This window comes from Salvia splendens, chromosome 16 (assembly GCF_004379255.2).
Source record: "Salvia splendens isolate huo1 chromosome 16, SspV2, whole genome shotgun sequence".
Lineage (NCBI taxonomy): Eukaryota > Viridiplantae > Streptophyta > Magnoliopsida > Lamiales > Lamiaceae > Salvia > Salvia splendens.
In genome coordinates, this window is record NC_056047.1 from 4,647,697 (window position 1) to 4,673,622 (window position 25,926).

The 25,926-nt window shown below is 42.8% G+C and overlaps 4 protein-coding genes across 7 annotated transcripts; 3 read left to right on the top strand and 1 right to left on the bottom strand.

Moving 5' to 3' along the window:
• The first annotated feature begins 553 nt into the window (after positions 1-553).
• Positions 554-4,568, top strand: LOC121769724. Of its 3 annotated transcripts, none has more exons than XM_042166462.1 (5): positions 554-789; positions 987-1,169; positions 1,813-2,024; positions 2,100-2,658; positions 2,911-4,568. In XM_042166462.1, exons 3-5 carry the CDS (start codon positions 1,815-1,817, stop codon positions 4,350-4,352), a joined length of 2,211 nt encoding a protein of 736 aa, XP_042022396.1. In that variant the 5' UTR covers positions 554-789; positions 987-1,169; positions 1,813-1,814; the 3' UTR covers positions 4,353-4,568. The 3 variants fall into 3 exon arrangements, with proteins under 3 accessions (XP_042022396.1, XP_042022397.1, XP_042022399.1); XM_042166463.1 differs by lacking the exon at positions 554-789 and adding an exon at positions 796-952 and having other exon boundaries at positions 1,043-1,169; XM_042166465.1 differs by lacking the exon at positions 554-789 and adding an exon at positions 796-952 and having other exon boundaries at positions 1,048-1,169.
• Positions 4,569-5,082: 514 nt separating this feature from the next.
• LOC121771978 (pentatricopeptide repeat-containing protein At3g12770-like) lies at positions 5,083-13,600 on the top strand. The gene is made up of 2 exons (XM_042168885.1): positions 5,083-6,362; positions 13,339-13,600. Exons 1-2 carry the CDS (start codon positions 5,083-5,085, stop codon positions 13,598-13,600), a joined length of 1,542 nt encoding a protein of 513 aa, XP_042024819.1.
• Positions 13,601-15,612: 2,012 nt separating this feature from the next.
• Positions 15,613-18,153, top strand: LOC121771263. 2 transcript variants are annotated; one of them, XR_006043966.1, is made up of 7 exons: positions 15,613-15,800; positions 15,901-16,414; positions 16,649-16,787; positions 16,892-16,953; positions 17,066-17,204; positions 17,563-17,769; positions 17,860-18,153. XR_006043966.1 is itself a non-coding variant. In XM_042168044.1 (6 exons), exons 1-6 carry the CDS (start codon positions 15,653-15,655, stop codon positions 17,695-17,697), a joined length of 1,137 nt encoding a protein of 378 aa, XP_042023978.1. In that variant the 5' UTR covers positions 15,613-15,652; the 3' UTR covers positions 17,698-18,153. The 2 variants fall into 2 exon arrangements, 1 of the variants encoding a protein (XP_042023978.1); XM_042168044.1 differs by having other exon boundaries at positions 17,563-18,153.
• Positions 18,154-18,352: 199 nt separating this feature from the next.
• Positions 18,353-25,465, bottom strand: LOC121771262 (probable ubiquitin conjugation factor E4). The gene is made up of 16 exons (XM_042168043.1): positions 24,523-25,465; positions 24,100-24,304; positions 23,834-23,985; positions 23,447-23,744; positions 22,995-23,147; positions 22,698-22,901; positions 22,504-22,616; positions 22,310-22,424; positions 20,473-20,562; positions 20,176-20,379; positions 19,998-20,093; positions 19,801-19,923; positions 19,569-19,661; positions 18,977-19,141; positions 18,750-18,839; positions 18,353-18,661 (listed from the first exon to the last, which is right to left on the bottom strand). The coding sequence occupies exons 1-16, from the start codon at positions 25,350-25,352 to the stop codon at positions 18,485-18,487; spliced, it is 3,108 nt and encodes a 1,035-aa protein (XP_042023977.1). The 5' UTR covers positions 25,353-25,465; the 3' UTR covers positions 18,353-18,484.
• Between the last annotated feature and the right edge of the window lie 461 nt (positions 25,466-25,926).

The window sequence follows — 25,926 nt, forward strand, 5'->3', positions numbered from 1 at the left end:
GATCAGTTAGATGTTGTTGTTGTTGCAAGTTACTCCATTCGTCCCCATTAATTGTCACTCTTTTCCATTTCGATCCGTCTTGTAATAATTGTCACACTTTATTTTTACCATGAATGAGAAGTAGGTCACACATTCCACTAACTCACTTCACTCTCATTTTATTATAAAATCAATATAAGTCTCATATTGCACTAGCTTTTTCAACAAACTTTTCTTTACTCTTCTTAAAATCCGTGCCCGGCAAAGAGTGACATTTAATCGGGGATGGATGGAGTAAATTATTGTCTCATTCAGTCATAATTTTAATTCAAGATTGCATCTTTTTTTCAAAAAAGAATGAATTTTTAGAAAAAATAACCAAGCTCATCACTCTCCCATTCCCAAATCAAATGAAGAAAGGTTAAAAGAAAGAAATGATAATATAATTTCTGATTTTGGAGTAATAAAAAAATGTGTAGCTGAAAAGACAAGGAAGGTGGGAGAATCAGAAAATCTGAAATAAATGTCCCATGCCTTTCAGGCCTTCCTAAAAACCAAGAAAATCAGCAATAACAATATTTCATTCCCTTTAGATATGAGTAAACATTTTTTATTTCGTTATCTCACTTCAAACTGTACTACTAGTATTTATCGAATCTCTCATATGGACATGGAATGATTGACTCCAGAGGCCAGGATGTGTGTGTGTGTGTGTGTGTGTGCGTGAGAGAGAGAGAGAGAGAGAGAGAGAGAGAGAGAGAGAGAGAGAGAGAGAGAGAGTACTGTACTACTACTACATAGAGCAATAAGGTGTGATTCCACCACATGTTGACAAATTCAAGTCATTGTTCTTGCAAACAACACTTTTTCATGTTTGTGTCTGTGCAGGGGGAAAGATCTTATCTTGGATCTCCCTCTCTCTCTCACTCACTCTTGTGTTGTTGTCTGTGGTGAATGATAGAGGATTTAATTTGTGGGTGATGTGATCTTTTTCTTTTCTTTTGAAGGTTCACCAAAGATTCCATCTTTGGACATGGGGTCCTTAAATTCTTGTCCTTTTTAGTGCAGAGAAATTCCATCTTGTGAAAGTGAATTTATCTCTGTAGCTTTCCTCCAACTGCTTCATTTCTGGATAAAATTTTGACTCTCTGGATTTTGGAAAATTCAGAAAAGGATTCCGAGTTTGAGAGGTAATTCTCATAATTTATTTTGTGATCTTCACTTTCTTAGATTTTTTTAGAAATTTAATACTCATAATTTAATACTTTGCTTTTTTTTTGGTCTGAAGAGGTACTCACAGTTTTCTTGCATCCTAGTTTTCTTTATGCATTTATGTTTTGAGAATTTGTGGTTCAATTCTTGCTATAGTGTTGTATTTTCTTCTTACCATGATTATAGTCAACCCAATGCTTACATCACTGAGATTTTTTTATGGTTTCAATGCATAATCCAGAAAAGTTGAATAAGCATTTCTGAATTCTGGGTATTGTGAAAATTGATGCTTTAATTCATTATGACAAGTGAATGTTTTTCCTTTCCTTTTTTTTGGGGCTAAATATAGCATGATTTGGTTTAGTTTAAGAGAATTTTAGAAAGAAAACATTCTTGGAATATTCTGAATTAGGTTGTTCACAATGTAAATAGGGCAAAGCTTATTAACTGTTTGCAAGAATCATTCTTCTTTTCCCTGCATTTGAGGTGTCCATGTTTACTCCTTCTCAATTGTACAAATTGGATGTTTGGTTATTGTGGATGCTTTGTTGTTCCAAATGTGTTAGTTGTATTAGCTAGTCCAATTCGTGCTTTCGTTATAAGTAGCTCATGTTGATTCAGGAATGGGAACGAAGATACAAGCTAATCCGTTTCTTCGGGAAAAATATCACGCTGTGATTGACCTTGATGCAAGCACAAACAATGCAATGAGGTCTTCGTATAATGAAATCGTGATGCTACAAAATGGCAAGAATCCAGAGTCAATATCGTCTTATGACATACAGAAAGTGAAGCAGACAATTCTCGAGCATGAATCAGTTTTCAGAAACCAGGTACCGATCATCTTAATCCTGAATCTATGGAATGTATGATGTTATCTCATTGTGTTTTGGTGTTTGGTTGTTCAGCTCGGGGAACTGCACCGCCTTTATGGAAGGCAACGGGAGCTGATGACCGAGATCAAAAGGAGAGAAATGAACAAAACTGATGTTATGGAAGAAAAGTTTCGGTCTAGCTATCTGCTCTCTCCCTTCCCCACTGAAAACATGAAGAGATCATGGAATCCCTCGAATAACACCATTTTTCGAGGTGGAACATATAGCCTCGGATTTCAAGAAAGATTTTCTAAGTTTCCCGCTGTTCAGAAAAGGAACCATCTGGCAGCATGTGATGGAGATGATAGACTCTATCTTCGTGGCGTTCAGACATCTCAACATGGGGCCGGTGCTTTGTCATTTAGTTTGTACGACAGAAATGGTTATCAACCAGGAGACGAAAGGATAACCAACCCAAGAAATGGAGTTTCTGATAGGCTTGCGCTGTCAAGGGCAGAAATATCCGAGAATCCATGTTCCAGCCTCAACCTTGTCACGAAAGATTTCTTCCACGATGATAGAATGAGTAAGGAAGGTTCAGTGAGCATTCACGGATTGAGGAATGAGAGGAGTGGACCTGATTACTTTGCTGGTAAGCCTATATAAATCACATTCATATTCACATATCTAATTTGAAGAGATTAATACTTTCTTGTGAGCATTTCTAATGACAGTTTTGCTGTTTATACTTGTATTGTTCGTCTGCGTACAGAAAAATAGGTCGTTTACTAGTTCTCGTGTTATAAGTTTGCATGCTTGCTCGCCACTACGAACCGTTGTTGTAAAAACAAGAAATAGGCATTTCTAGTACTCATCATCTTCTTTTATGTTGTGCTCATTTCAGTTAATCCTCCAGAGAAATGGAGAATCGACAAACGTTCTCTGTCGGGAGAGCTCGGTTCTGGAAAGTCAGTGGCATTTCCTCAGTCACTTTTGGCTGAGCCAATAAAAGAATTCTCAAATAGTACATCACTATCTCGGAGGAAGAAGAAGATTTTTGGAGTCGAAATTTCTGAAGGAAACGATGATGCATTTGATTCTGTGCCTAACATGTCGAGTAATTTGGACCACCGCGTTCGCACCTCGTTGATTGCTGATTCTTTCGTGCAAAACCTTAGCCTTCATGGAGAAAATCAGAACGAGGGCAACCATGAAAGATCGAAAGCAGAGTCAAAAGGTGGAACGTGGCTGCAGAAGGCGATGAACATGGCTGCAGAAGGCGAGCAGAAGCCACGAGAGGCGATTCCTCAAAGTCCTTTCCTTGCAGATTGTGAAAGAAACCAGGACAACAATCCGAAAGGATCATTGCCGTGGTTTCTTAGAGATTCCAAAGTAAGTACTGACTTCAACGACAAGGCGAAGGGTTGCTATTTCATGAATCTTGACTCGTTGCAGAGCCGTTCCCACAAGTTCTTCGCCAAAGTTGAAAAACCCGATGATGCGTTGCAGACTTCAAAACAGGAAAAGGAAGTCGAGGGTGAAAATCTGAAGCATTGCATTGACTTAAACATGTCGTTGGACGAGGAGGGTGCTCCGTCTGCACCCTCTCTCCCGTGTGCTATCGTTAAAATAGCAACGACAGAGATAGACTTGGAGGCACCGGCAGCTCTTGAATCCGAGGTGGATGCACTTGATTCAAGCGAAAGCGATAAATTTGCAGCAGAGGCCATGATTGCCATCTCATCATCTGTGGATGAAAAACTGGTTGATGAATCCTTCTCTAGTCTGAAATGGTTTGCACAAGTGGTTTCTTCCGAACACGTTGCAACGAATCAGAGTCGAACCGGACAGGTTGAGGAATCAATACCCGATGGCATGGATCAATTCGAATTCATGACACTAAAGCTGGAAGACTCCAAGGAGGAGTACCGTCACTACGAGCCATTCGTGTTGCAAGCTCCGAGTGATGATGACACGGGGGCTTCTCTAACCAGAAGGACTCGGAGAGGGCAGTCGAGAAGGGGGAGGCAACGGAGGGACTTTCAGAGGGACATCCTCCCCAGTCTAGTCACACTGTCTCGGCTTCAAGTGACTGAGGATTTTCAGGCGTTTGATGAGTTGCTGAAGGCCGGGGGCGCCACCAGGCAGTCGCACTCCACGAGGAACGGGAGGGGGAAGAAGCGTTTGGCTTCATCTCCGAGAGTGAAAACACCTTGCTCGAGACAGGCAGAACAGCCGGTGTGCCAGATTGAGGAGAGGAGTTTAGCCGGATGGGGAAAGAAGACGCGACGTCTGCCTAGGCAGCGATGTCCTAACGCGTTCCTCTCTTTCCCGGTGAAATGTTGACGAGGGCGGGCGGTCGGTCTTCCGATGAGCTTGCCCTTGTGCCTAACTTTGGTACCAATTTGTGTACATAGAGAGATATAGAGGTAAAAATATTGTTCTGGTGTTGGCCATTGCTTTGGTAAGAGAAGAAACACTTCATTGTTGATTTAATGTTTACTTATCACAACATTGAGACAATGTAAACCATTTTTTTATGATAAGTGTTCTTGGTCTTTATATACTCCCCATCCTTTGTTACAATGTAAACCATTTTTTTATGATAGGTGTAAATGGTCTTTTGTCTCATTGTTTGGAGCGTATATCTGAAAATATCTTACTATTATTTAGGTAGTTTCTAGTACTATTTGGTACCCATTATTTCATTTTTAGGATTAAAATGTACTGGAAAAAGAATTTGTCAATGTAATATGGACGTGACAGCCGAAATTCCATATCAATTACCTAAATTATACATTGGTCCCTCAAAATTACACGTTGATTACTCAGTTGACGTACATAATAGTTTATTCCTAAAATTGAAATGAGAGGTACTAAATGGTAAATACATAAACGGTGGAACATTTTCGAATGGACGCTCGAAACGATGGGACAAAATCGACCATTTACCATTATAAAAATTAGAATTCAGTTTAACATTGATAGATAGTTTTTGATGTAAAACTTGTATACATACACACCTTTCAAGGTAGTTTGATTCATTTCTATCATAATTATGAATCTATTTTCCTATATGCCAATAAAATCTTGGAAAAATTTGAATTTTTTGCTTTCATCAAAATCACCAATTTCATACTTGCACAACTCAACTGCTGAAAATCTACCTGAATATTTTGCTTCTTGTTTGGAAATCTGTCCAGATATCAGTTTTCTAAAGAAACTGCATGCTTGCGTGATCACACATGGCCTCGAACGCAACATATTTCTGGGCTCGAAGCTTTTCAATTTACTTGCAAAGTTTAATCTTTTGGCAGAATCTAAATGGGTTTTCAACACCATCATCAACAGCAACCTTTCTCTCTGGAATTCAATTGTTGTTGGGTATTTCAGAGCCGATCATTACACTGAAGTATTAGGGGTTTACTTGAAATTGAGGCGGAAAGGAATTGGAATTCACAGTTCGGCGATCACTTTCGCGCTAAAAAGTTGCGGTGAGTTGGGGGCTTCTACATTTGGCAGGAATCTTCACGCCGAAGCCGTTAGAATCGGGTTCAGTTCGGATCGATTTGTGGGTTCGTCGTTGATTGAATTCTATACTAAATGCGATAGAATTGGGGAAGCAGCTAAGGTGTTTGATGAAATAGCTGATAGAGATGTGGTTGCTTATACTTCTTTGATAACAGCATACTGTAAAGCTGGAGATCATCGCGCTAAAGAGGCGTTCCGTGTTGCAGCTGAGATGCAGATGAATGGATTCGAGCCTAACAGAGTGACGTTGGTGAGCTTGCTGCGTTGCGCATCTCAGTTGCGAGCTCTCGATGATGGAAGATCGATTCATGGGTATGCACTTAGAAGAGGAGTTGGACTTGGTTGTGCAGATGAAGTTTTTGAAACGAGCTTGATTGATACATATGTGAAATGCGGTGATCCAAACGCTGGCGCCATTGTTTTCGACAAGATGAGCAGGAAGACTACTGGTTCAAGAAATGCGCTGATGGCTGGTTATCTGAAGTTGGGAGAGCCGTTGGAAGCTTTCGCCATTTTTGTAGAAATGGCTGGTGAATCCGAGCTGGATTTGATTGCTTTTGCAAATGGACTATTGAGTAGTGCTGATTTGGGATATTTGCTTATAGGAAAGGCTATACATTGTCACATAATTCGAGAGGGGGTTGTTCTTGATGTTGTTGGTGAAACAGCTTTGATTGATATGTATTCCAAATGCAAGAACTTATCTGCAGCAGTAAATGTTTTTTCCAGATCAGAAGCTAAGGATGCAGCTATGTTGAATGTGATGATATCTGGCTATCTTCACAATGGATGTGTGTACAGAGCCATTGAGATGTTTCGTGGGATGTTTGCAACGCAGTGCAGCTCGTCAAGACATGCACGAAGATGGATGTTTGCAACGCAGTGCAGCTCGTCAAGACAAGCCGAATACGAAGTTCATGAAGGATCTTGCGGTAGCCACATCGGAGCTAGAGCTTTAGCTAAAAAAGTTCTGAGATGGGGGTATTATTGGCCAACTTTGGTACAAGACGCAGTGCAGCTCGTCAAGACATGCACGAAGTGCCAAATCCATGCAAATATCCCAAAGATGCCGCAGACCGATCTATATGCTATGCAAAGCCCTTGGCCTTTTATGCAATGGGGCATAGACATAGTGGGACCACTACCACAAGCTCCTCGGCAAATGAAATTCCTTATCGTTGCCGTGGATTACTTTACAAAGTGGGTAGAAGCTGAACCATTAGCTACGATAACGAGCTCGAAGGCATTGGATTTCGTCTGGAAGAACATAGTGTGCCGATTTGGCTTACCCCACATCCTCATTTCGGATAACGGGACTCAGTTCACCGACAAGACATTCAAGAATTGGTGCCAAGAGCTGAATATTCAACAGCGGTTCACTTCGGTCTCCCACCCACAAGCAAACGGACAAACGGAGGTAACAAACCGTATCTTGGTGAAAGGGTTGAAAGCTCGGTTAGAACAAGCCAAAGGACAATGGGTAGAAAATCTCCCTCAAGTCCTATGGTCCTACCGAACTACACCCAAAGCTTCCAACGGTGAAACTCCGTACAGTCTGGTGTACGGCACTGAAGCCGTGATTCCGGTTGAGATCGGCGTACCCAGTCCCCGAACTCTAAATTTCTCCTCAGAAATGAATGATGACAGACTGAGAGCCGAACTAGATCTGGCCGAAGAAAGAAGAGAATTGGCCTGCATAAAAGCAGCCAAGTACAAGGAGCAAGTAGCCCGGTATTATAACCAAAGGGTGAAAAAGCTGCAATTTCAAGTGGGAGATCTTGTCTTGAGAAACAACGAAGTAAGCCGAGCAGAAAAGCTGGGCAAGCTCGAACCCACATGGGAAGGTCCATATCGGGTGTCAGAAGTCCTCGGCAAAGGGTCTTACAAATTGACTCACATGTCAGGAGAACAAATACCCCGAACATGGCACATTTCCAACCTCAAGAAGTTCCATTTGTAAGAGACAGTCCGGTCAGTCCGTCTTGTGTCTAGTTCGGTCCTAGAGGTATGTGTTTTCTTTGTTTTTTTACTTTGTCTATGTGCTTTTTGTTTGTCTATGTGCGTCTTGCTTGTCTAGGTGTGTTTTGTCTGTCTATGTGCGTGTCGTCTCTTACAAATGTTACTGAGGTATCTTGTTCTTCAAAGGCTGATCCCCTTTTTAGAACATATATAAGCCAACGATTGTGAGTCCAAGCTTCTAAGAAGGATACAAGACCACAATTCAGCTTAAAAAACAAGCAGTTCGTCTGAAACGAACTGCAACAATAAGCCAACGATTGTGAGTCCAAGCTTCTAAGGAGGATACAAGACCACAATTCGGCTTAAGAAACAAGCAGTTCGTCTGAAACGAACTGCAACAAAGGGAAAGTCCGATCCACGCGATAAAACTCGCCGAATTAGGACAAGGGAAAGTCCGATCCACGCGATAAAACTCGCCAAATTAGGACAAGGGAAAGTCCGATCCGAGCGATAAAACTCGCCAAATTAGGACACAAGCTTAGTCCGGTCAAAGAAATTTACTTCATAAGACCAAAGACGAGTCCGGTCAAAGAAGTTTACTTCATAAGACCAAAGACGAGTCCGGTCAAAGAAGTTTATTTCATAAGACCGAGGACTAAGTCCGGTCAAAGAAGTTTACTTCATAAGACCAAAGACGAGTCCGGTCAAAGAAGCTTACTTCATAAGACCGAGAACGAGTCTGGTCAAAGAAGTTTACTTCATAAGACCGAGGACGAGCACGATGAAATTTTTTCGCTGAGCTGTAAATACGCAGTGATAGAAGCGAAATGAAGATTTCATTTATTAAAACTTGTTCGGCATACAACTCCGCTGCCCTACGAGAAGGCGTTACGCTATTACAAAGGACTATTCTACTGTCCCTGGTTGCTAAAGTTGAGCCATCTATTCACAAAATCCTCGTGAAGCCGAGTTCGGGCGTTCTCGGCAGCTGAAGAATAAGCAGGTCGACGAGATGCTCTAATCGACCTACCGCCTCTTCCCTGAGCCCGGGAAGCTCTAGCACCTCGGCGGCGAAGAGTCTCTTCACGAAGCATTTGTTGATCTTGCTCACTCATAATCACAGGTCCTCTACGAACTTCAGTCCGTCCTTGTCTTGACGTTTCCGGTTGCTCCTGAGTCCGTTCTCGTCTTGACGTTTCCGGCTGTTCCTGAGTTCGTTGCTGATTTGGAGTAGGATTTTGAGCAAGTGAATCAGGGGTTTGAGCTGGAGTGCGACCATCTGTTGGCGGGAAATGCCTAAGGAATCTCTCGATTGAAGGACGCCGGGAAAGAATGATGTCGTACCGAGAAGCCCAGCGCCGCAATGATGTCACGACTTGTTGGCAAGCCGAGCTCTCCAGCGCATTGTTCCTCCGGAGTACGTGATATTCCTCCCACAGTTCGTCAACTCGTTCCTGAACTTCAGAGATGGTCATTCCCCCGCGCCTGCAGATGAAATCCTCATACGCAGTCCTCTCAGCGACGGCGGTATTCAGCTCGGCCTCCAGATCTTTCTTTTCGGACTCTAAATCCTTATTGTCGGCCTCCAGCTTCACTGAACGAGCCAAGAGTTCGTCATTCTTCACCTGGTCAGCTATGGCTCTTTTCTCAGCTTCGTCTAAAGCCGAGGAGTACAGCCGCTTCCAGTGAAGTACCTCCAGCTCCTTAAGAGTTCAGAATATAGAGCAGCTATGTCAGTTCGGCATTTCAGATTACTCAGCAGGTAGTAAACCACAACAGGAGTAAAAGAGAGTACGAAAGGCTATACGAAGACACAAGAGCAGAAAGAAGAATTTTTTCATTCATAAGAAAAAAAATTTTCTACACAAGGGCTTCAAGGCCGTTTTACAAGAAGGAAGAAACTAAACTAAGAGAAGGGAGACGAAATCATACTCCGCCAGCTTCGTCTCCGCCTTCTCGGTGAGGTTCAGCTTCCTTCTCCTTGTCTGCTTCAGCCTCAGCCTCGGCCTCCCTGCTCTCCCCAGCCTGCTCGGCGCCACCGTAGCCGATCTGCTGCACCTCCTGCTCGGCCTGCTCATCGCCGGTCTGCCGCTCATGCTGCTCGGTCTCACCCTCTCCATGGAAAATTGGAGCGGGTGAAACTGACCCTATGGAGGCAAAGATAGCCTCCATGTTCTCATCGCGGTCAGCTCGGCAACTACGAACTTGGTCTGCAGAAAGCAGGACCGACGACGAAGCAAGCTCCTCAAGCACCGGCAGACTCTGAAGCCGAGCTGCTATCTCTCGGCCGTACAGCGGCAGGATGACTTCGGGACCCTGCTCGGCTTTATCGGTCATCAGTTTCAGCAGATCACCGACAAAGGCTGAAAATTGGTTGCTCAGAAAGAGTTTCTCCGCGAAAGCACGGAGAACCTCCCCTTGGGCAACCACGGCGGCAGCATCCCTCCGTTTCGTCTGCTCTCGCTGGATGACGAGCTGGTTTTTGGCAAACTGAGCTTCATCCTGGGCCGAAATCCTAGCAGCTCTGGCTTTCTCAAAGTTTGCCTCAGCCTGCTCGGCCCGGTGACAAGCAGCCGCCAACTTCCTCTGCATCTCAGCATAGTCGTTGGACGCTTTGGAGAGTTCAACGGCGACGAGCTTGGAGAGCATATCGTTCCTCTGAAAATGGAAAAAGCAAAAAGTCAACAGAGGGGCCACAAAAAATACAGGAAAAAAGCAAGGCCAGAAAATCAAGAAGAGAATTCACCTCGGCGAAGTCCGTGGGCCATAAAAAGGGCTCACAGATATGTTCCGAAGGAGGCGCCAAGACCACGTCTTTCTCTGGCGCTCTCGGGGGCTTCTGGGTCTTCCCCTTCCTACTTGCCGAAGTCGACTCCGGCTTCTTTGGATCCGAAGAGGTCTTTTGCCTCTTCGGATTCTTCTCGGCATCAGGCGCCGAGCTGGTAGCCTTCTCTTTCTCCGGCTCCTTAAGCTCGGAGGATTTGCGGCTAATCTTATTCAGCATGTACACTGCCAAAAAGCAAGAAAGCAAAGTTAGTCTTCGCCACAAAAGCAGTAAGGCACAAAAAAGAATTCCTCACCCTCGGTCTCTTCATCCGAAGACGAGGAGTCGAACACGACGTCGCCCTTGACGAGCTCAGACTCCAGGTACTGCTTCCTAATCATAGGAATCTTATTGAGCTCGCCCTCGAGCTCGTCCAACGGTTCTAACCGAGGATGAGGAATCACGGATTTCGGCCCTCTCCAAGGAAAGCCCGGAGCCGCTGTCCTATTATAAAAAAAGAAGCGATGCTGCCACTTTGGCCACTTGGTTTTGCAAAAGGCCCTAAAAGGCTGTAAAGGGATCAAGTAAAACCAAGATCCTTTCCTCTTAAATTGGAAGAAATTAAGGATTGCCCTCAGAGACAGATCCTTATCTAGCCTACGCAGTTCGGCAGCAAAGGCCGATAAGTGCCTCCAAGAGTTCGGAGTCACCTGACCTAAAGGGAGTTGAAAAAAATCTAGCAGCTCTACAAAGGCAGGGGGAAGAGGGAAACGAAGCCCGCATTCCAAGCCGGCTTCATAAACGGTGGCGTAACCCTCCGGCGGCGAGTCAGCCCTATGAAGGTCGTCGGGAATCGCAACCTTTCCCCCAGGAAAAAAATATTTTTCGTGTAAGGATATCACAGTATCCTTACTCAAGATGCTGTGAAAATACTCTACGGTCTTCTCCCCGGATTCTTTCCGGCTAGAAGACCCCTTACCCCCTTTCCTACCGCTACCTGACTCAGAAGACGAAGAAGAAGACATAGTTCTTACTCTTTGAAAGTCTGAAGAAATTCTGAAGAAATTCTTGAAAGCGGAAGAAAATTTTTTCGCAAAAGAGAGAGAATGCAGAAGAAGCAATAGCAAAAGTGATCAACTGATGAAGAAAGGACGTATTTATCAGATTCGGAGAAGATTTCAAAATCATCGCACCGTTTCGAATCCCACCTTTTCAGGATTCAACGGCCGGATTTTACTGTCGCATTTAATGCAGTCACGCGCAAGGCACGTCCCCTAACGTCAGCCTCCCCCGCACCTTTATCCAGAATGCCGAAGTGACTCGCTTCGCCGAAGTGATTCACTTCGCTTTTCGGGGGGGGTAGTGATGGGGTACGTACTAAACAAGCCCAATAGCAGTGACGGCCCATCAGCCCAAAGACCAAGGAAGACCAAAGAGTTCGGCCCTAGCCTACAGCTCGGTAAAAGCCGACCAATCAGTTCGGCATTACCAAAGAGTTCGGCCCAGCCTACAGCTCGGTAAAAGCCGACCAATCAAGCTCTACTCTCAGATCGGCAAAAGCTGCTCGGCCATAGTTCAGCAGTTCGGTCTCAGTATTCGACCGAACTAGGAGATAGTGGACCCATGCAGGATCTCATGACCACTACACGATCTATTTAGTGGTGTCAAATCATGCAGGATCTCATGCGGGATAAGCGGACCAAACAAAGAGGTAGTGGACCCATGCAGGATCTCCATGACCTCCACGACATCCACAACCATCATTAGTGGTGATGCAAGCCACGATCTTAGTTCAATGTATAAATAGAACTTAGATCAGATAGACTGGGGTTAAGTTCTAAAGAAGCTCTCTAGACATAATAGATCATATAGCAAGTTTGTATTGTAAGCTGTAGAAAACAGATCAAGCAATACAACTCTGCCCTCTTTCCTTCCCGTGGACGTAGATTTACCTCAGTAAATCGAACCACGTAAATCTCTGTGTCGTAATCTGTATTTTCCTGCATTCATCACCATCAAAAATTCGCCCAACCATCAGAAATATATTTGGATATGTACAAATCAATTTGCCTTAGATAACTTTTTTATAATTTAGGAACTCTTTACATAAACTTAGATATTTTCCTTTTGCAAAAAATTTAAGATATATACTATGGGGTCCTCTTAACTTTTGGAGACAGAAAGAGTATTTAATATTTATGATAAATTTCTTATTAAATATTTAATATACTAACATTATTTAATTTATCATTTTTACTTTATTAATTTTGTTTTTAAAGTAATAAAATCTTATGGTCCCGCAATATTAATTTTGTGCATGCATTAGTTAGAGCGTCCACTATAAGGTGGACGCGACGGTCGCCGCGAGCGGGGCGATGGCGGGGCGGAAGGCGCGGCGATTATAGTGGATGGGGTGTCCGCCGCGAGGGTGGACGCGGGGTGGAGGGCGGCGGACGAGGCTTCGCCGCGAGTGGGGCGAGGACGCGGCGTGTAGTGTATAGGCGCGGCTATAGCCGCGGCTATTATAGTGGCGGAAATCCGCCGCGGCTATAGCCGCATTGTTCGAAATTTTTTTTTTTTTCGTTTTTCATATCTATAAATACCACTCTCCATCCTCCCCCACTCCCATTTTCACAACATCCATACACCCACTTTCTACAAAAACACTCTCTACAAAATGCACCGAGGAGACGACGAATCACCCGACACTGAGGAATCGGGATATGACAGCAATCCATCTCAGCCGTCGGCCCATCATTCGCCGGCATCGGGTTTTGGCGGATATGCTTCTCAGCCGTCGGGATTTGGCGGATATGCGGTTCCGTCACAGTCTTGGAGTTGGAATCAATCTCCACCACCGTGGGCATCGAGTCCACCCCTTCCTCCATCTCAGTCGTGGAGATCCTCACCAACGTCGCCCGCTTTACAACGAAATCTGAGTCGTTCCGCTTTTGGAGATTACCGACCCAACCTAGACGCGCTTCACCTGGCGCGGCCGGGTTCCCCTTTTCAAGCCAGCCAATCTCCGATCACCGAAGCAGATCAAGACGCATTTGATACTATGCTGGGTCTGCTCAGTACCGGCATCCCAGATACGCCGGTAGCGCGGGTGGAAACACCCGTTCCGACCCGAGGAGGTGGCGGCAGCCGGGGCTCTGGTGGCGGTAGGGGCAGAGGCGGCAGTCGTGGCACCGGCAACGTCGGTGGACACTCGGGCAGCTCCTCCGGCATTGCGAGTAGCGAGGGCAGTGGCCCCGGCGGTAGCGGTGATCAGCCCGAGGGGTCCAGCCGCGGCAAGCCATACAGCAAAGACGAGAGCATTGCCGTGGCGAAGGCGTGAGATGCTATCACTTCGGACCCCGTGGTGGGTACCGATCAGGAGTCGGGGAGCTTTTGGAGGCGCGTCATGATGGCATACGAGGAATTGAAGCCCGACGGCGCCGAGAAGCGCGACCCAGACAGATCCGAAAAAAGTTCGGTAGGATACTGCGGGCTACCAAGCTGTTCGCGTCCATATACGAGAACAACCTTCGCCACGCCGAGAGTGGCAGAAGCGCAGAAGATGTGAAGACCCTGTCGGAGGGCCAATACCGCAAGACGGGCCAGCCGAAGTTCACCTTGTGGGAGGAGTATCTTGTCCTCGCGGATTGTCCGAAATTCAGGTCGATCGTGGCGAACGAGGTGGAAACAGCCGGTGGCCCGAAGCGCACAAGGCACAACCTTGCCGGGGGAATACAGCAGTGGGAGCGGCTCGCACGAGTTCGAGCAGTCCGACGAGCAAGTCGAAGAGCCAGCCGCGACTCACATTAGGCGACGACGGCCCATGGGACAACATGCCTCTATCCGCAGAGCCAGAGGAGGTAGAAGTGCTTCCCGCCAAACGGCCCACGGTGCAATCCCACGAGGTATTGGCCAATAGCATAGACGTAACGTTGATGCAACAACTGCAAGACGTATGCAGGTCATACGCAGGGGAAACTGACCCGTACGTCAGGAACGTCTACAAGAGGCTCATCAATCGGCTTGAGAGTCGACTGGGGTTGGTTGATAATGCGCCTGGGGATACCGCGGCCGGCAGCAGCGAGAGAGGAGGAGGAGAAGAAGAAGAAGAAGAAGAAGAAGAAGAAGAAGACGATGAAGCCGACTCCGACACCGAGTAGACGGTGCCGGAGTTTTGTTGTTGTATTTTATTTTCATTATTCGTTGTATAATTTTACCGGTATGCAATACAACGAATATTCGGCCTAATTACCTCGTATTCTAGTTATTTACACTGCGATTATTTAAATTACACTTGATTGAAACTAAAAAATATTTAAAAATGAAAATTGATTATAAAATTTTGGGGCTATTGGAGTTGTCCACTATAGTGACGAAAATAGAATTTTGGGGCTATGGACAAAAAATTGAGGCTATGGACAAAAAACTGGGGCGGGGCTATTGGGCGTGTCCACCTTATAGTGGACACCCTTATAACTATAAGTTTAGGCATAGCACAGTCCCAGCTAACTACTTCACTGCCATTTGCCTAAATCAATTACACAACTTAATACTTTCATTTAATCATTATTCACACAACACCCGAAAAAGAGTGAAGAAAAATGGCGGAAATCAAAGTCTGCTCTTTAAGCTCCAAACCATACGAAGTCGTTATCTTCGGCGTCTCCGGTTTCACCGGCAAATACGTAGTCCGAGAAGCTCTCAAATTCCTCAGCGCTCCCAACTCTCCCCTCAAATCCCTCGCCTTAGCGGGCCGAAGCCTATCTCGGCTTTCCAAGGCCTGCAATGGGCCTACGGCCCAAAGCAAGCGCAGAAGATCCTACTCCTCTGTGCCAACACTTCGGACCCGGACTCCCTCGCCCGCCTCGCCTCTCAGGCGAGGATCGTGATAAACTGCGTGGGGCCCTATTGGCTCCATGGGCAGCCCGAGGTGGCGGCGGGCGTGGAGTCGGGGTGCGACTACTTGGACATCCGCGGAGAGCCGGAGTTCATGGAGAGGATGGAGGCGACCTACCATGAATAAAATGTACTATGAAATTACCATTCTGCTATTTCATAATTAATTACTCTAGAAATATTTTTCATATGACAAATTCTGGAGCACTCATTTAATAAAACAATTATTAATTAGATTAAAAAATTTCAATTGATCTTAACTCTACTAGTATATAAGGGAGAGAATTGCTAAAAAAATCTCAATTGATCACAACCCTACCGGGGAGGACCAAAATTTGACCCATTTTTTTAAAGCTATTTCCCTTTCCGATTTTAGGGGACAACAAGATCTGATATTGTTTCATTAATTTGGAACCAATCTAATACTACAAATTTGTAAATAATTAAGATTAGTAAAAAAACAAACAAACAAATAAATAGAGAAAAAGCCGATGTAATGAACTCAGTTCATCGTCTCTCTCGTTTGCCAATGAACTCCTGCAAAACCCTAATTCGTGCTACATTATCATGTCTAGATTTTCGAGCTGGAATCCCAAATTCAACTACGCGGCGCCATTTTCCCGTATATCTTTCAGCTCGTCCAGGTTCGTAATTACTAATACGGTTGACATACTTAGCATAAATCTGATTATCATGCATTGCTTTTTGCTGTTGAATGAATACTCATTTGTTCTCCAATAACAGGTCTGAGAATTAAATCCCCTAACTCCTTTTCGATTTCTAGAAGTTTCGGTAGTCTGGCAACCGCTATTACTTCAGAAATTTCTGATTCTACAGAGGAATTTGTAGCTCAGAGTGTTGAATTAGAAACGCCACAGGATTTATGTAAGGATAGGGTGGAGGAACTACTGTCCAAGAACAAGGATGATGTTGCAAACTTGATGAAAATGGAACGTCGTGTGGGAAATGGTGATGAGAGCAATGGTGAGGAGAGGAGGAAGCGCTGGTTTCCTTATTTGGATAAATGTAAAGCTGAGGATGCATACCTGAGCAGCAGTGAGGTTCTGGAAGCGGTAGATCCGTTTATTATGGACCCGAGGAAGGAGAAGTTTAGGAATGCAGTGAATAATAGGAGTTACTCTGTGTGTTTAGTGGTTGAGGGATTGAGTGACTTTGGGAATGTTTCGGCTGCTTTTAGGTCTGCGGATGCTCTTGGGATTCAGTCGGTCCATGTCGTGTCGTTTGACAGCTCCAGAAGGTGTGTCACTGCCTGTGGTAATGTGTCTTGAATATTGGTTGAATGGTATTATCATCTAAAGGAAATTATTAGAATCTTTGTGGAATTTTTAGCTGGTTCTTATAGTTGTACACTAAACTGAAAGGCAGGGGGAATCAAGAGCTTATCTATTGATTTGCATTCACAAATGATTTTCTGGACTTGCCATTGTGGGGGTTAACAACCATCATCCATTCTTCTACCTCCATTATACAGGTACAGAGACAACCGCCATGTCAGCATGGGAGCCGAAAAATGGTTGGACATTGAATTGTGGAACTCGATCAGTGAGTGCTTCGAAGTTCTGAAAGCTCGTGGCTATAGAATTGCCACAACACACCTGGGGGTGGAATCGGTATCAACAAATTTATTTCCTTATATTTGTCAATCATGTGATAAATTTCATTGAGAATCTGAGATCCATAACTAATGCAATACAACATTTGGGGCTTTCTCTAGGTTTCCGTCTATGATGTGGATTGGTCTTGTCCAACTGCAATAGTTGTTGGAAATGAGCTTAAGTACGTTTCCACTAGCCTATATATTATTATTGAAGAGTCTAAGGCAATAACTTCACATGTTGAGTTTCATGGAATGTAGCTGAATTCATCTCTTGTTCGTTTCAACGTTCAGTGGGATAAGCAAAGAGGCTCTTGAGCTATCAGATTTACATTGCTCTATCCCGATGAGAGGCATGGTAGACTCGTTTAACGTTTCAGTAGCTGCTGGACTTCTGATGCACCATGCTGTATGTGACAGGACTTCCCGCATGGTAATGCCTTTTTTCTTCTTTTTTTTTACTGAAATTATATCCTTAAACAACTAAGCTACCTGTGTACTAGAAATCACTGCACATTGCCAATGTTTCTAGATATGAATGTATCAAACTCGAGCCTTGTTTGGGATTGGGATATGCAACTGGATATATAACTGCATCAAACTTGGGTTTCTTCCTGTTATTCTAAATTCTACAGTTTGACTTGAGAATATACAATAACTCAATCTTCTTGCTTAACTTCTCAACATATGATGGAATTTCATGAGTGTTCATGTTTCTCTCTTTGGCACTTGATGCTTTAAGATATTAGATACACACTTGGAATTACTCTCAGTTTTCTCGTTGGCTATAGGGTTGCCATGGGGACTTAGCAGAGGACGAGCGCCAAATTCTCCTTGCTGAGTTTTACCTCCGCCACAACAAAAACTCCACCAGAATTGCGAATGAATATTCCAGGAGGAAGTTAGCCATGCAATCAAAACTCTGAAAGCACAGCGTTAAACCTTGCAGATCTGTAGTGGAGAAATGTTGCAAATCATGATGCAGAGTTCTTCAACAGGTACAAAGCTCGTCTTTTGGCTTCATGACTGTTGCGTGGTTGTAGAAACACATGGTGGTAAGTTGGTGAACAGTGCTAAGTTGAATCAAGGTAAAACCATTACAAAAACGACGCTGAGCTGAGATTTTTGGGGGAGCACCATAATTACCTTGGAAGGATGATAGCCATGCCACATTGCCAGTTATATATCAAAGCTGAAAGCCTCAACCATAATTATTGAGTAGAAAACAGAATCTCCACAACGTTATGGACAAGAAAAATCTATTTTCAGCATCTTAAAGATACTAGTTTGTATTTTACACACCTGGGCTAAGTAGCTTGTGAGATTTTCATATGATATTGTTGTACCTGTAATTTATGTAATGTAAGGCTCTCTTGCCCCCACCTCTGCTCTCTCTCTCTGTCTATCTTCTTTTTTTAAATAGTAAATGTATTATCCTAGTAATTCTATACTATCAATTTTGAAATTGTAAAAAAAGGGACCCTCAAAACATTTTACTGAATTTTGTCATTAAAATCGCAGAAAAGAAACTTTAACTACCAAACAAATATGCTTTTAGAGACAAGGAGGAGATCTTTGGGATAATGTGAATATAGTTGATGCATATCGTGAGTTATGAAAGTAATGCAGCTCAAAACAAAAGAATCCAGCCACCAAATAATATTGACTGATTATACAACCCAGTAAAATTTACAAGTATCTAGCAATATATGCCTACTCTATTAAAGTGGTAGTATCAGTCGTTTGAATCTTGTCTTTGGAGTTCTGCGAGCTTAACCCTTCCCGCCTTCTCAATTCTTGTGACTTGATAAATTCTTCGATTTTTGCTTTCAACTCCACGTCGGGGATTAACATGTCCGATGTGAGAGGAGACCGATTAAATGGATCAGTCTGTAGTTCCAAAATCAAGAAGCAATTAATTTCATTTTGCCAGAACAATACAAAGAAGATTTAGTTGTGAGATACTGAGGGGCCTTACACTATCACTCAAAAGATGCCTCTGAATCACGGGTCTATCCACGATCACTCTCGATGATGGCAAAATGACAGGATCCTTCATTAAAGTGTACTGCAACACCAAAAAAACAATGACACGCTTACAAACAGTACTTTAAGAACGTGCCGAGGAGAAGATATGGCATTGTTCGATATTTGATATTTCAGTGAATATATCCTACCGAGACATGCAAGGCAATCATTATGTACCTGAATTGGGTCAAGGAATTCGTCAGGTATGTCTCCCAGAGCAGCCTCAGCATCCTTGGCCTCTACAGCTGCAACTCTGGTTTTAGTGCCAAGCTCAACAAACTCTTGAATGATCCTGGCATCTTCCCCGATCTTCCTCAAGACATCAGATGCAGCATCAAATAGCTGGAAGCACCCACCATCAACCAGAAAACGTAAGGAAAACATATACTCCGTATAGATGAATAAAACACCTGTTGTAATAAAACTGGGAACCATTGTCCACCTTTAGATCATGAAGATCTATGGTGTACTCGTCACTTTTTGAATGAATTCGTGGTCATGGGTTCGATTACCATAAGTGATGAAATTGATTTTTGAATTCATATGTTTTTCCAAAGAATTCATGCATGTTCCACAGTGAATTCATGGTTCGTGGTTTTTATTTTAAAATCCATTTTTAGCCTAGCCCTTCCCAATATATATGAATATATATATATATATAGGATTGTGATCAAGATAGAACCATTCTTAAACGTAGAACCATTCTTAAACGTAGAACAAATGCCAAACGGAGGTCGCTAGATCTTTACAATCCCTGGTAGATAAATACCTGTTCGTTGTATGAACGACCATCCCTTGTGATGGCTGCTGGAAAAATATTTTCCTTGTCTCCTTTAGATAAGTTGACATAGATAGTGACAATCTTCAAATACAGAGAAAAAGGAATATAGCACCATCAGATAGTCTATTCAAATGTTACAGCTTTCTTAGAACCAATACAAAATCAAAATCACCAAGAAAAAGTGATGATGCATAAGCACGAACAAGATGGTTTTCAATACCTGTTTTAGCAGCAGTTTTGGCCGAAACTCATACTTCTCAGGGTCTTTCAAGCTTAGAGATTTTCTTTGCGGCCCCACAAGTTGTAACAAAAAGTAATTCAGCATACTGGAAACTCTCTCAACCTGGAAGACAAAACACTGTTAGAAAAACTCAATACAAACTCCTGAACTAGATGAATGAAAACAAAAACACTAACCATCTCCGGTAGCAGGAAAGGGGATATAATCTGCTCAGATGTAAATGCTAGCATGCTCACATCTTCATTTGCCAATTTCATATCAATCCTAATAATCTACAGAAACGAATGAACCAGTGTTTCAGTCAGCATTCCAAACAAAAATTTAAACCTAGAGATATGTGAAGTGCAAACAGACATTCTCCTGAGAGTGGAAAAGTCGAGTTCTCTCCTGTCTCTCTTGGGCTGGCCTACTTTCCCATTCTACAGTGTTAGACATCTCAGCTTCTAGTTCTTTGAGTTCAAGAATTTTGTTCAGACTTTCATCTAACAAATAGATGCTATCATTGATTAAAAAGTTCAAAAAATTCAGATAGATGCCCTTCTCCTCCTCCTTAGCTATCTGAAACAGAGGAAACAATATATAATCATAAGGTTTCACTGAGAAATAAATCAAGGCAAGTAGAAATATAAGAACAAAGATGGATAGATTTACCCTTCTCCAGACATTTCGATGACTCGGAACCTGCCATAAGTACTCCAGGAGTTCGGCAATGTTGTGACGAATGTTGAATTTGTCATAGAACTGAGGAGGTGCCATAGTACTCGGTCAAGAAAGGCATAATTACAAGATTGTACACCATCAATAAGAAAGTAAATGCCAACTAATAATAATACTATAAGTAAATTGACATATATTACTGTTAAGAATATTAGTATTATGTCCCACATCGGTGATGTGACATAGCCTAGATTAGTGTGTTGTACTATATATATGTGGCATGTGTTGAGTAATAAAATACACCAAATACACTACTACTTTCTCAACTATGTCTATTTACTTTTCAGCTTATATCTATATTTTACTGTTCTACATGGTATCAGAGCGGATTCGAATCCGTCTCTAGGAAATTAGGGTTTCCAAAACAAAAAAAAGGAACTAAATTAGGGTTTCTCCCGCTGCCCGCTCTACTATCCCCACTAAGCTCTTCCGTCACTACTCTACTCTACCCGAAATTATGTTTTGTTCTGCTCTACTGCGCTATTATGCTCAAACTAGGGTTTACGGTGTTGCTGCTCTACTCTGCCCAAATTTGGGTTTCTAACACTACTATATTGCACAACTGCTCTTCTCTGCCCAAACTAGGGTTTCTGACGTTGCTGCATTCTGCGCTATTATGGTTCTGCTATACCATTCTTTCCGAAATTACAGTTCTGCTATGCTCTACTCCGCTACTCTGCCCAAACTAGAGTTTTTACGTTGTTGCACTCTGCGCTATTATTTGCTTGCTGCTTATTTGCCTGATGTTCTACTCCTACTCCGTTGTTCTGCGCTATTATCTGCCTGCGCTCTTGCTTGCATTTTATCTACCTGTGTTCTGACTCTTGCAGTTATTATTCTACTCCTCTACACCTCTACAACTACTCTGCTACAACTGTCACTACTACCCTGCATCTACTACTTCCGCTCTACAGTTGCTACTCTGCTACAACTGTCACTGCCTGCATCTGCTACTGCTACTTCTGCAACAGTTGCAACAACTGCCATACATCTGCTACTCTGCTACAGCTGATACTAACTACCATGCATCTGCTACTCTGCTACAGTTGCTACTACTACTCTGCATCTGCTACTTCTGCCCTATAGCTGCTACTCTGCTACGGCTACTACTACTCTGCCTTGCAACTCTACTTATGCAACAGCTGCAACTACTACTGCCCTATAGTTTTGGCTAGTACTATGCTGCTGATGTTTGAGGAAAAACATTTTTGAGAACTTTGTACCAAGCTGGACAATATAGATGTTCCAGCTTGAGGGGGAGTGTTAAGAATATTAGTATTCTGTCCCACATCGGTGATGTGACATAGTCTAGCTTAGTGTTTTGTACTATATATATGTGGCCTGTGTTGAGTAATAAAATACACCAAATACACTACTACTTTCTCTACTATGTCTATTTACTTTTCCGCTTATATCTATATTTTACTGTTCTACAATTATGATGATAAAGAGGACCATCATATGGGCTTAACATGAAGATAATTGAATGGTCAAGTCCATCCAACTTTCTAAGTGGTCACTCTTAAACAAGCAGGTTTTCAAGGACAGACTGACACCTGGTCCTAGCTAAAGTTTAGCAATTATATAAGCGGTAGAAGTAAATTGTAATCACATGATAAACACATTACTAGTCAATGTTAGACGTTGGAGTACAGTACGATAAAGGCAACAAAAAGTAAGAAAATTGTCATATGAACAAGAGTAAGAGCTAATTTCTAAATAATATTTGCAGTTGTTCTACACTAACATGACAACCTTTAGAAACAGTTACCTGAGTGTGGGAACCAGTGAATTCAATATCTACATAAAGCTTCAGAAGATTCTTCACTAGATACTCAAGGGATAACTGATGCCCTTCAAATAAAGTTTCAGTTGCCTTTGATCCACTGTACACAAAAGTTAGTGAGAATCGATGATGAAGCAAGATGAACAGAATACACGGTGCACGAAACTTATGGAACATACCTTCTCCGGGGCATCCAGCAATTAAGCACTTCAACCATTTTGGACCTTAGATATGGATTGCGGATGTACTCTGGACTGGCCATGAACATAATGATGAAGTTCATAAAATCGTCCTGAAAAGATGTGCGAGCATACAATTAGCTTGGTTTCAGCATTCAAGATCATACTATATGTAAACTCAGATCTCACCATACCAGCATAATCCCATCTAGAGCTCTAGGAATTCGAGAGGCAAAAATTAGCAACTCCATGGCATCTTCTACAAAGTGCTCAGGCATACAAGCAAATTCCTTCGGGCATGTTGGTGATAGAGGCATTTTAAAACCTCCAACTAGCCCAACCAACCAAATTACCATCAAGCGGTAGTAAGATAATGCGCGCTGAAGAAGAGTTCCATCCTACATAATATAAATGACTGGGCATCTGTCATCATATCACTATGGGAACTAAATATCCAACTAGACAGAATTGAATGCAACCATTTTTTATACCCTTAGTATTTGAGCTTCATAACAAAATTTCTCCTGTGAGTATAACTCAATTTCCTTTTCCAGGCGAGATATGTCTTGCTGCAATTGTGGCGAAGGAGCCTGCTCTTGCATGGCTTTGAATGAGGCCAAAGTATCTTCACTTCTAGAAATATCCTGAACATAAAAGTACAAGATCAAACTATAAATTCCATGGCTTTGATGAGTACCCTAACATAATATATGTACGTGCGAATTTAAATAAACGCAAACCCTACAAAAAGAAGGCTATAGTTGGTATTGTTTTTTAGGTTATGGGGGAATGTAACTGTATCTGAGATTGCAATTTAGGAGGGGTTAATCGATTGGAAAAGATGATGCGTTATTAGCATAATGTATTACTGTCCGAGAAAAAATTCGGAAAGATAACAATGATAAAATTGATACAAAACATATCTGAAAATGCTAGGTATAACCTGAACAAGGTGTTTGAAGTCTGAAAATGCTTTTAGCAACCCCAAGTTGAGAACCCTAGCAGTCATGAAGAAGCATTCACATATGAATGGGTATTTGGTTTTTTCACTACTCATGTTAACTGGTTTGCTATTTTGGAGAGAAGGTGTGTTGGCACTGCTGCTTGAACTTGAGGCTTCTTGAGACTGTATCACCCGGTTTTGTCCATCACCAGCACTTGTTGAGGTATCAACTTTAGCACTATTGTCCTCAAACCATTGAGACACCTCTTCAGATGATGCATGCAATGCAGTCAATCCACTGATAAGGGTTTGTCAGATGAAAGAACACGGGAAAGTATTAGTATCAGCTGGAAAATGGGTAAAGAAAAAGTAAAAATAATCCTCTACCTCAATTCCAGACGGTTACTGTAGAAAACATATTTAGGATCAATTTTGTCTCTTTTACTCAAATTAGCATCCAAGAATGGCTCACAGAGACGAAGCATAACTGCACTTAGATTTACAAACATACCAGAGCTAGCACAAGACAGAGGATCAACCTGTAAGAAAATCCAGTGGAAACAGCCAACATTGGTTTCAGATTAGCCTCCTAAGATCACTTTATAGAAGAAAATGAAGGCCTGAGTTATCCAACTATCATGAGGAAAATATACCTGTAAATGCCCCCTTGAAGAATTTTTGTTGATTACTTCAGAAAGGTACTCAAGAACATTTTCACGTGTGTTTGTATTTTTCAGGAGGCACATAAGAACTTCAGCCAGCCCGTCATACAAGCCGGTCATAACCGTTTTGATAGTTGTAAAGGATGAAAGAAGATCCGCTGGGCGGCGAGTTGAGGCTTCAGAGAAGCATTGTTGGCTGACCATGTAAACAAGATCACCCAATATTACAAGAAGCACAAACTGAACTAAAAAAAAGATGTCGTAGCATCAAGCTAAGCTTCAATACAGATCAAACCATAACACGCATACATCAAGATTTAATTAGTACTACATGTAGTAAAATGCACCATATAAAACTTGAATTCACATAAATAACTTAAGAAAGCAAAACTGAGACAAAACTTCAAACTGTACCCTATATCGGGATCGCTTTTGAATATAGCATGATCCGGCAATGCACTAACATGAAAAAATGGCCCCAGTATACTCGTCATCTCCATGACCCTCCCATTCAAATACACACTCTTCGGTATCCACCATGGATGATTGACCAATGCCTTCGCCCCCACCGGATAATTCACCAGCAGCAGCAGCGCCCTTAATGGCTGCTGAAAATTCCCCAAAGCAGATACCTTCAAAACGCTCCCTCTCAAATCCTCATATAACTGTTTCATAACAGGCTCAATCGAATCATAATCAGCATCCCTAAAAAAATCCTCAATAAAACCCGGTGGAGACGCAGCTCCACTGCTCCTCCCACCGAAATCATCCAGATTGCCCCCAACCTCCGCAAAGATCAAAGGCAACAGCGGCGATACACTCGATTTGTTCTTATCATGATTCGGAAACATATCCGGATTACCTAGATGGATCCTACAGTAGGAAACTGCCAATTTCTTAGCTTGTTTCACCGCCAATTCCATTTCCGACCTCACGTTCTTGTCCTTCATCGACGTGATTTTCTTCCCCTCCTCGTAAGCGCGGCGGTAGCTGTTGACCAGATATTGGAACGGCGGCTCGGCGGTGGGGAAGCTCCCGGAGAGGCGATCGATTACGACTCTCTCCATCAATTCTCGCGATAATCTGAGCTCCTTACCCTCACTCATGATCTCCGCCGCCGTCATCTCCAGATAAACAACTCGAGAATCGTTCTCCATTGAGTCGACGAGCGACACCAGAAATATTTTCCGGAGGATTATGTCCTCGATTTCGGCCGGTGTTTTCGAGGGTTTTGGCGTCGCCATTGATGGAATATCAGTGGAATCAATTAGCTGTAATCTGGAAATGATCGAAATTCTGATTTGATTTTGGAACGAGGGTTTTTCTTCTGTAGATCGGTTGGAAAAGAAATTGTTAATTTATTAAATTAAATAGAATAGGTTTTATATAGTTGCATAAATGAAGAACTACTACTCTCTATGGTGGGTTTAATTAATCATAACTTATCTCTTAATACATAATTTAGTTATCCCAAACTTATCTCTTAATACATAATTTTCAATTTTTCGGTGTTAAAAGAACAAAATTTGTCTCTCCCTAACCTGTCCAAACTCAATAACTCAAATGGATACCAATGCATACACAGGTTATGTCATGGCTTGGCCAAGCACACGGTCGTGTGTTTGGTTATGGGTGGTGTGCCGATGGAGACCGGGGCAGTGTAGTTGGTAATGCGGACCACTCAGTCCATGTGGGTATTCTGGACATGGCTTGACTTGAGACACAAGCTATGTGCTTCGTCGGCCGACTACCACATAGTGTCTCTCTTATTCCGTCTTAATGTTAGATCTTTAGCACGGGTTATGAGGCTTATGGACG

Bases quoted from the DNA above. Each gene is read 5' to 3' on its own strand.
- LOC121769724 (XM_042166462.1), top strand. From the start codon at position 1,815: ATGGGAACGAAGATACAAGCTAATCCGTTTCTTCGGGAAAAATATCAC. The intron at 2,025-2,099 runs GTACCGATCATC...TTGGTTGTTCAG, and splicing joins AATCAGTTTTCAGAAACCAG to CTCGGGGAACTGCACCGCCT. The intron at 2,659-2,910 runs GTAAGCCTATAT...TGCTCATTTCAG, and splicing joins TGGACCTGATTACTTTGCTG to TTAATCCTCCAGAGAAATGG.
- LOC121771978 (XM_042168885.1), top strand. From the start codon at position 5,083: ATGCCAATAAAATCTTGGAAAAATTTGAATTTTTTGCTTTCATCAAAA. The intron at 6,363-13,338 runs GTTTGCAACGCA...GGGTCTGCTCAG, and splicing joins ATTGAGATGTTTCGTGGGAT to TACCGGCATCCCAGATACGC.
- LOC121771262 (XM_042168043.1), bottom strand. From the start codon at position 25,352: ATGGCGACGCCAAAACCCTCGAAAACACCGGCCGAAATCGAGGACATA. The intron at 22,902-22,994 runs GTATAAAAAATG...TATATTATGTAG, and splicing joins ATGAAGCTCAAATACTAAGG to GATGGAACTCTTCTTCAGCG. The intron at 18,662-18,749 runs GTAAGGCCCCTC...TTGGAACTACAG, and splicing joins GGCATCTTTTGAGTGATAGT to ACTGATCCATTTAATCGGTC.
- LOC121771263 (XM_042168044.1), top strand. From the start codon at position 15,653: ATGAACTCAGTTCATCGTCTCTCTCGTTTGCCAATGAACTCCTGCAAA. The intron at 16,954-17,065 runs GTACGTTTCCAC...TTCAACGTTCAG, and splicing joins GTTGTTGGAAATGAGCTTAA to TGGGATAAGCAAAGAGGCTC. The intron at 17,205-17,562 runs GTAATGCCTTTT...CGTTGGCTATAG, and splicing joins GTGACAGGACTTCCCGCATG to GGTTGCCATGGGGACTTAGC.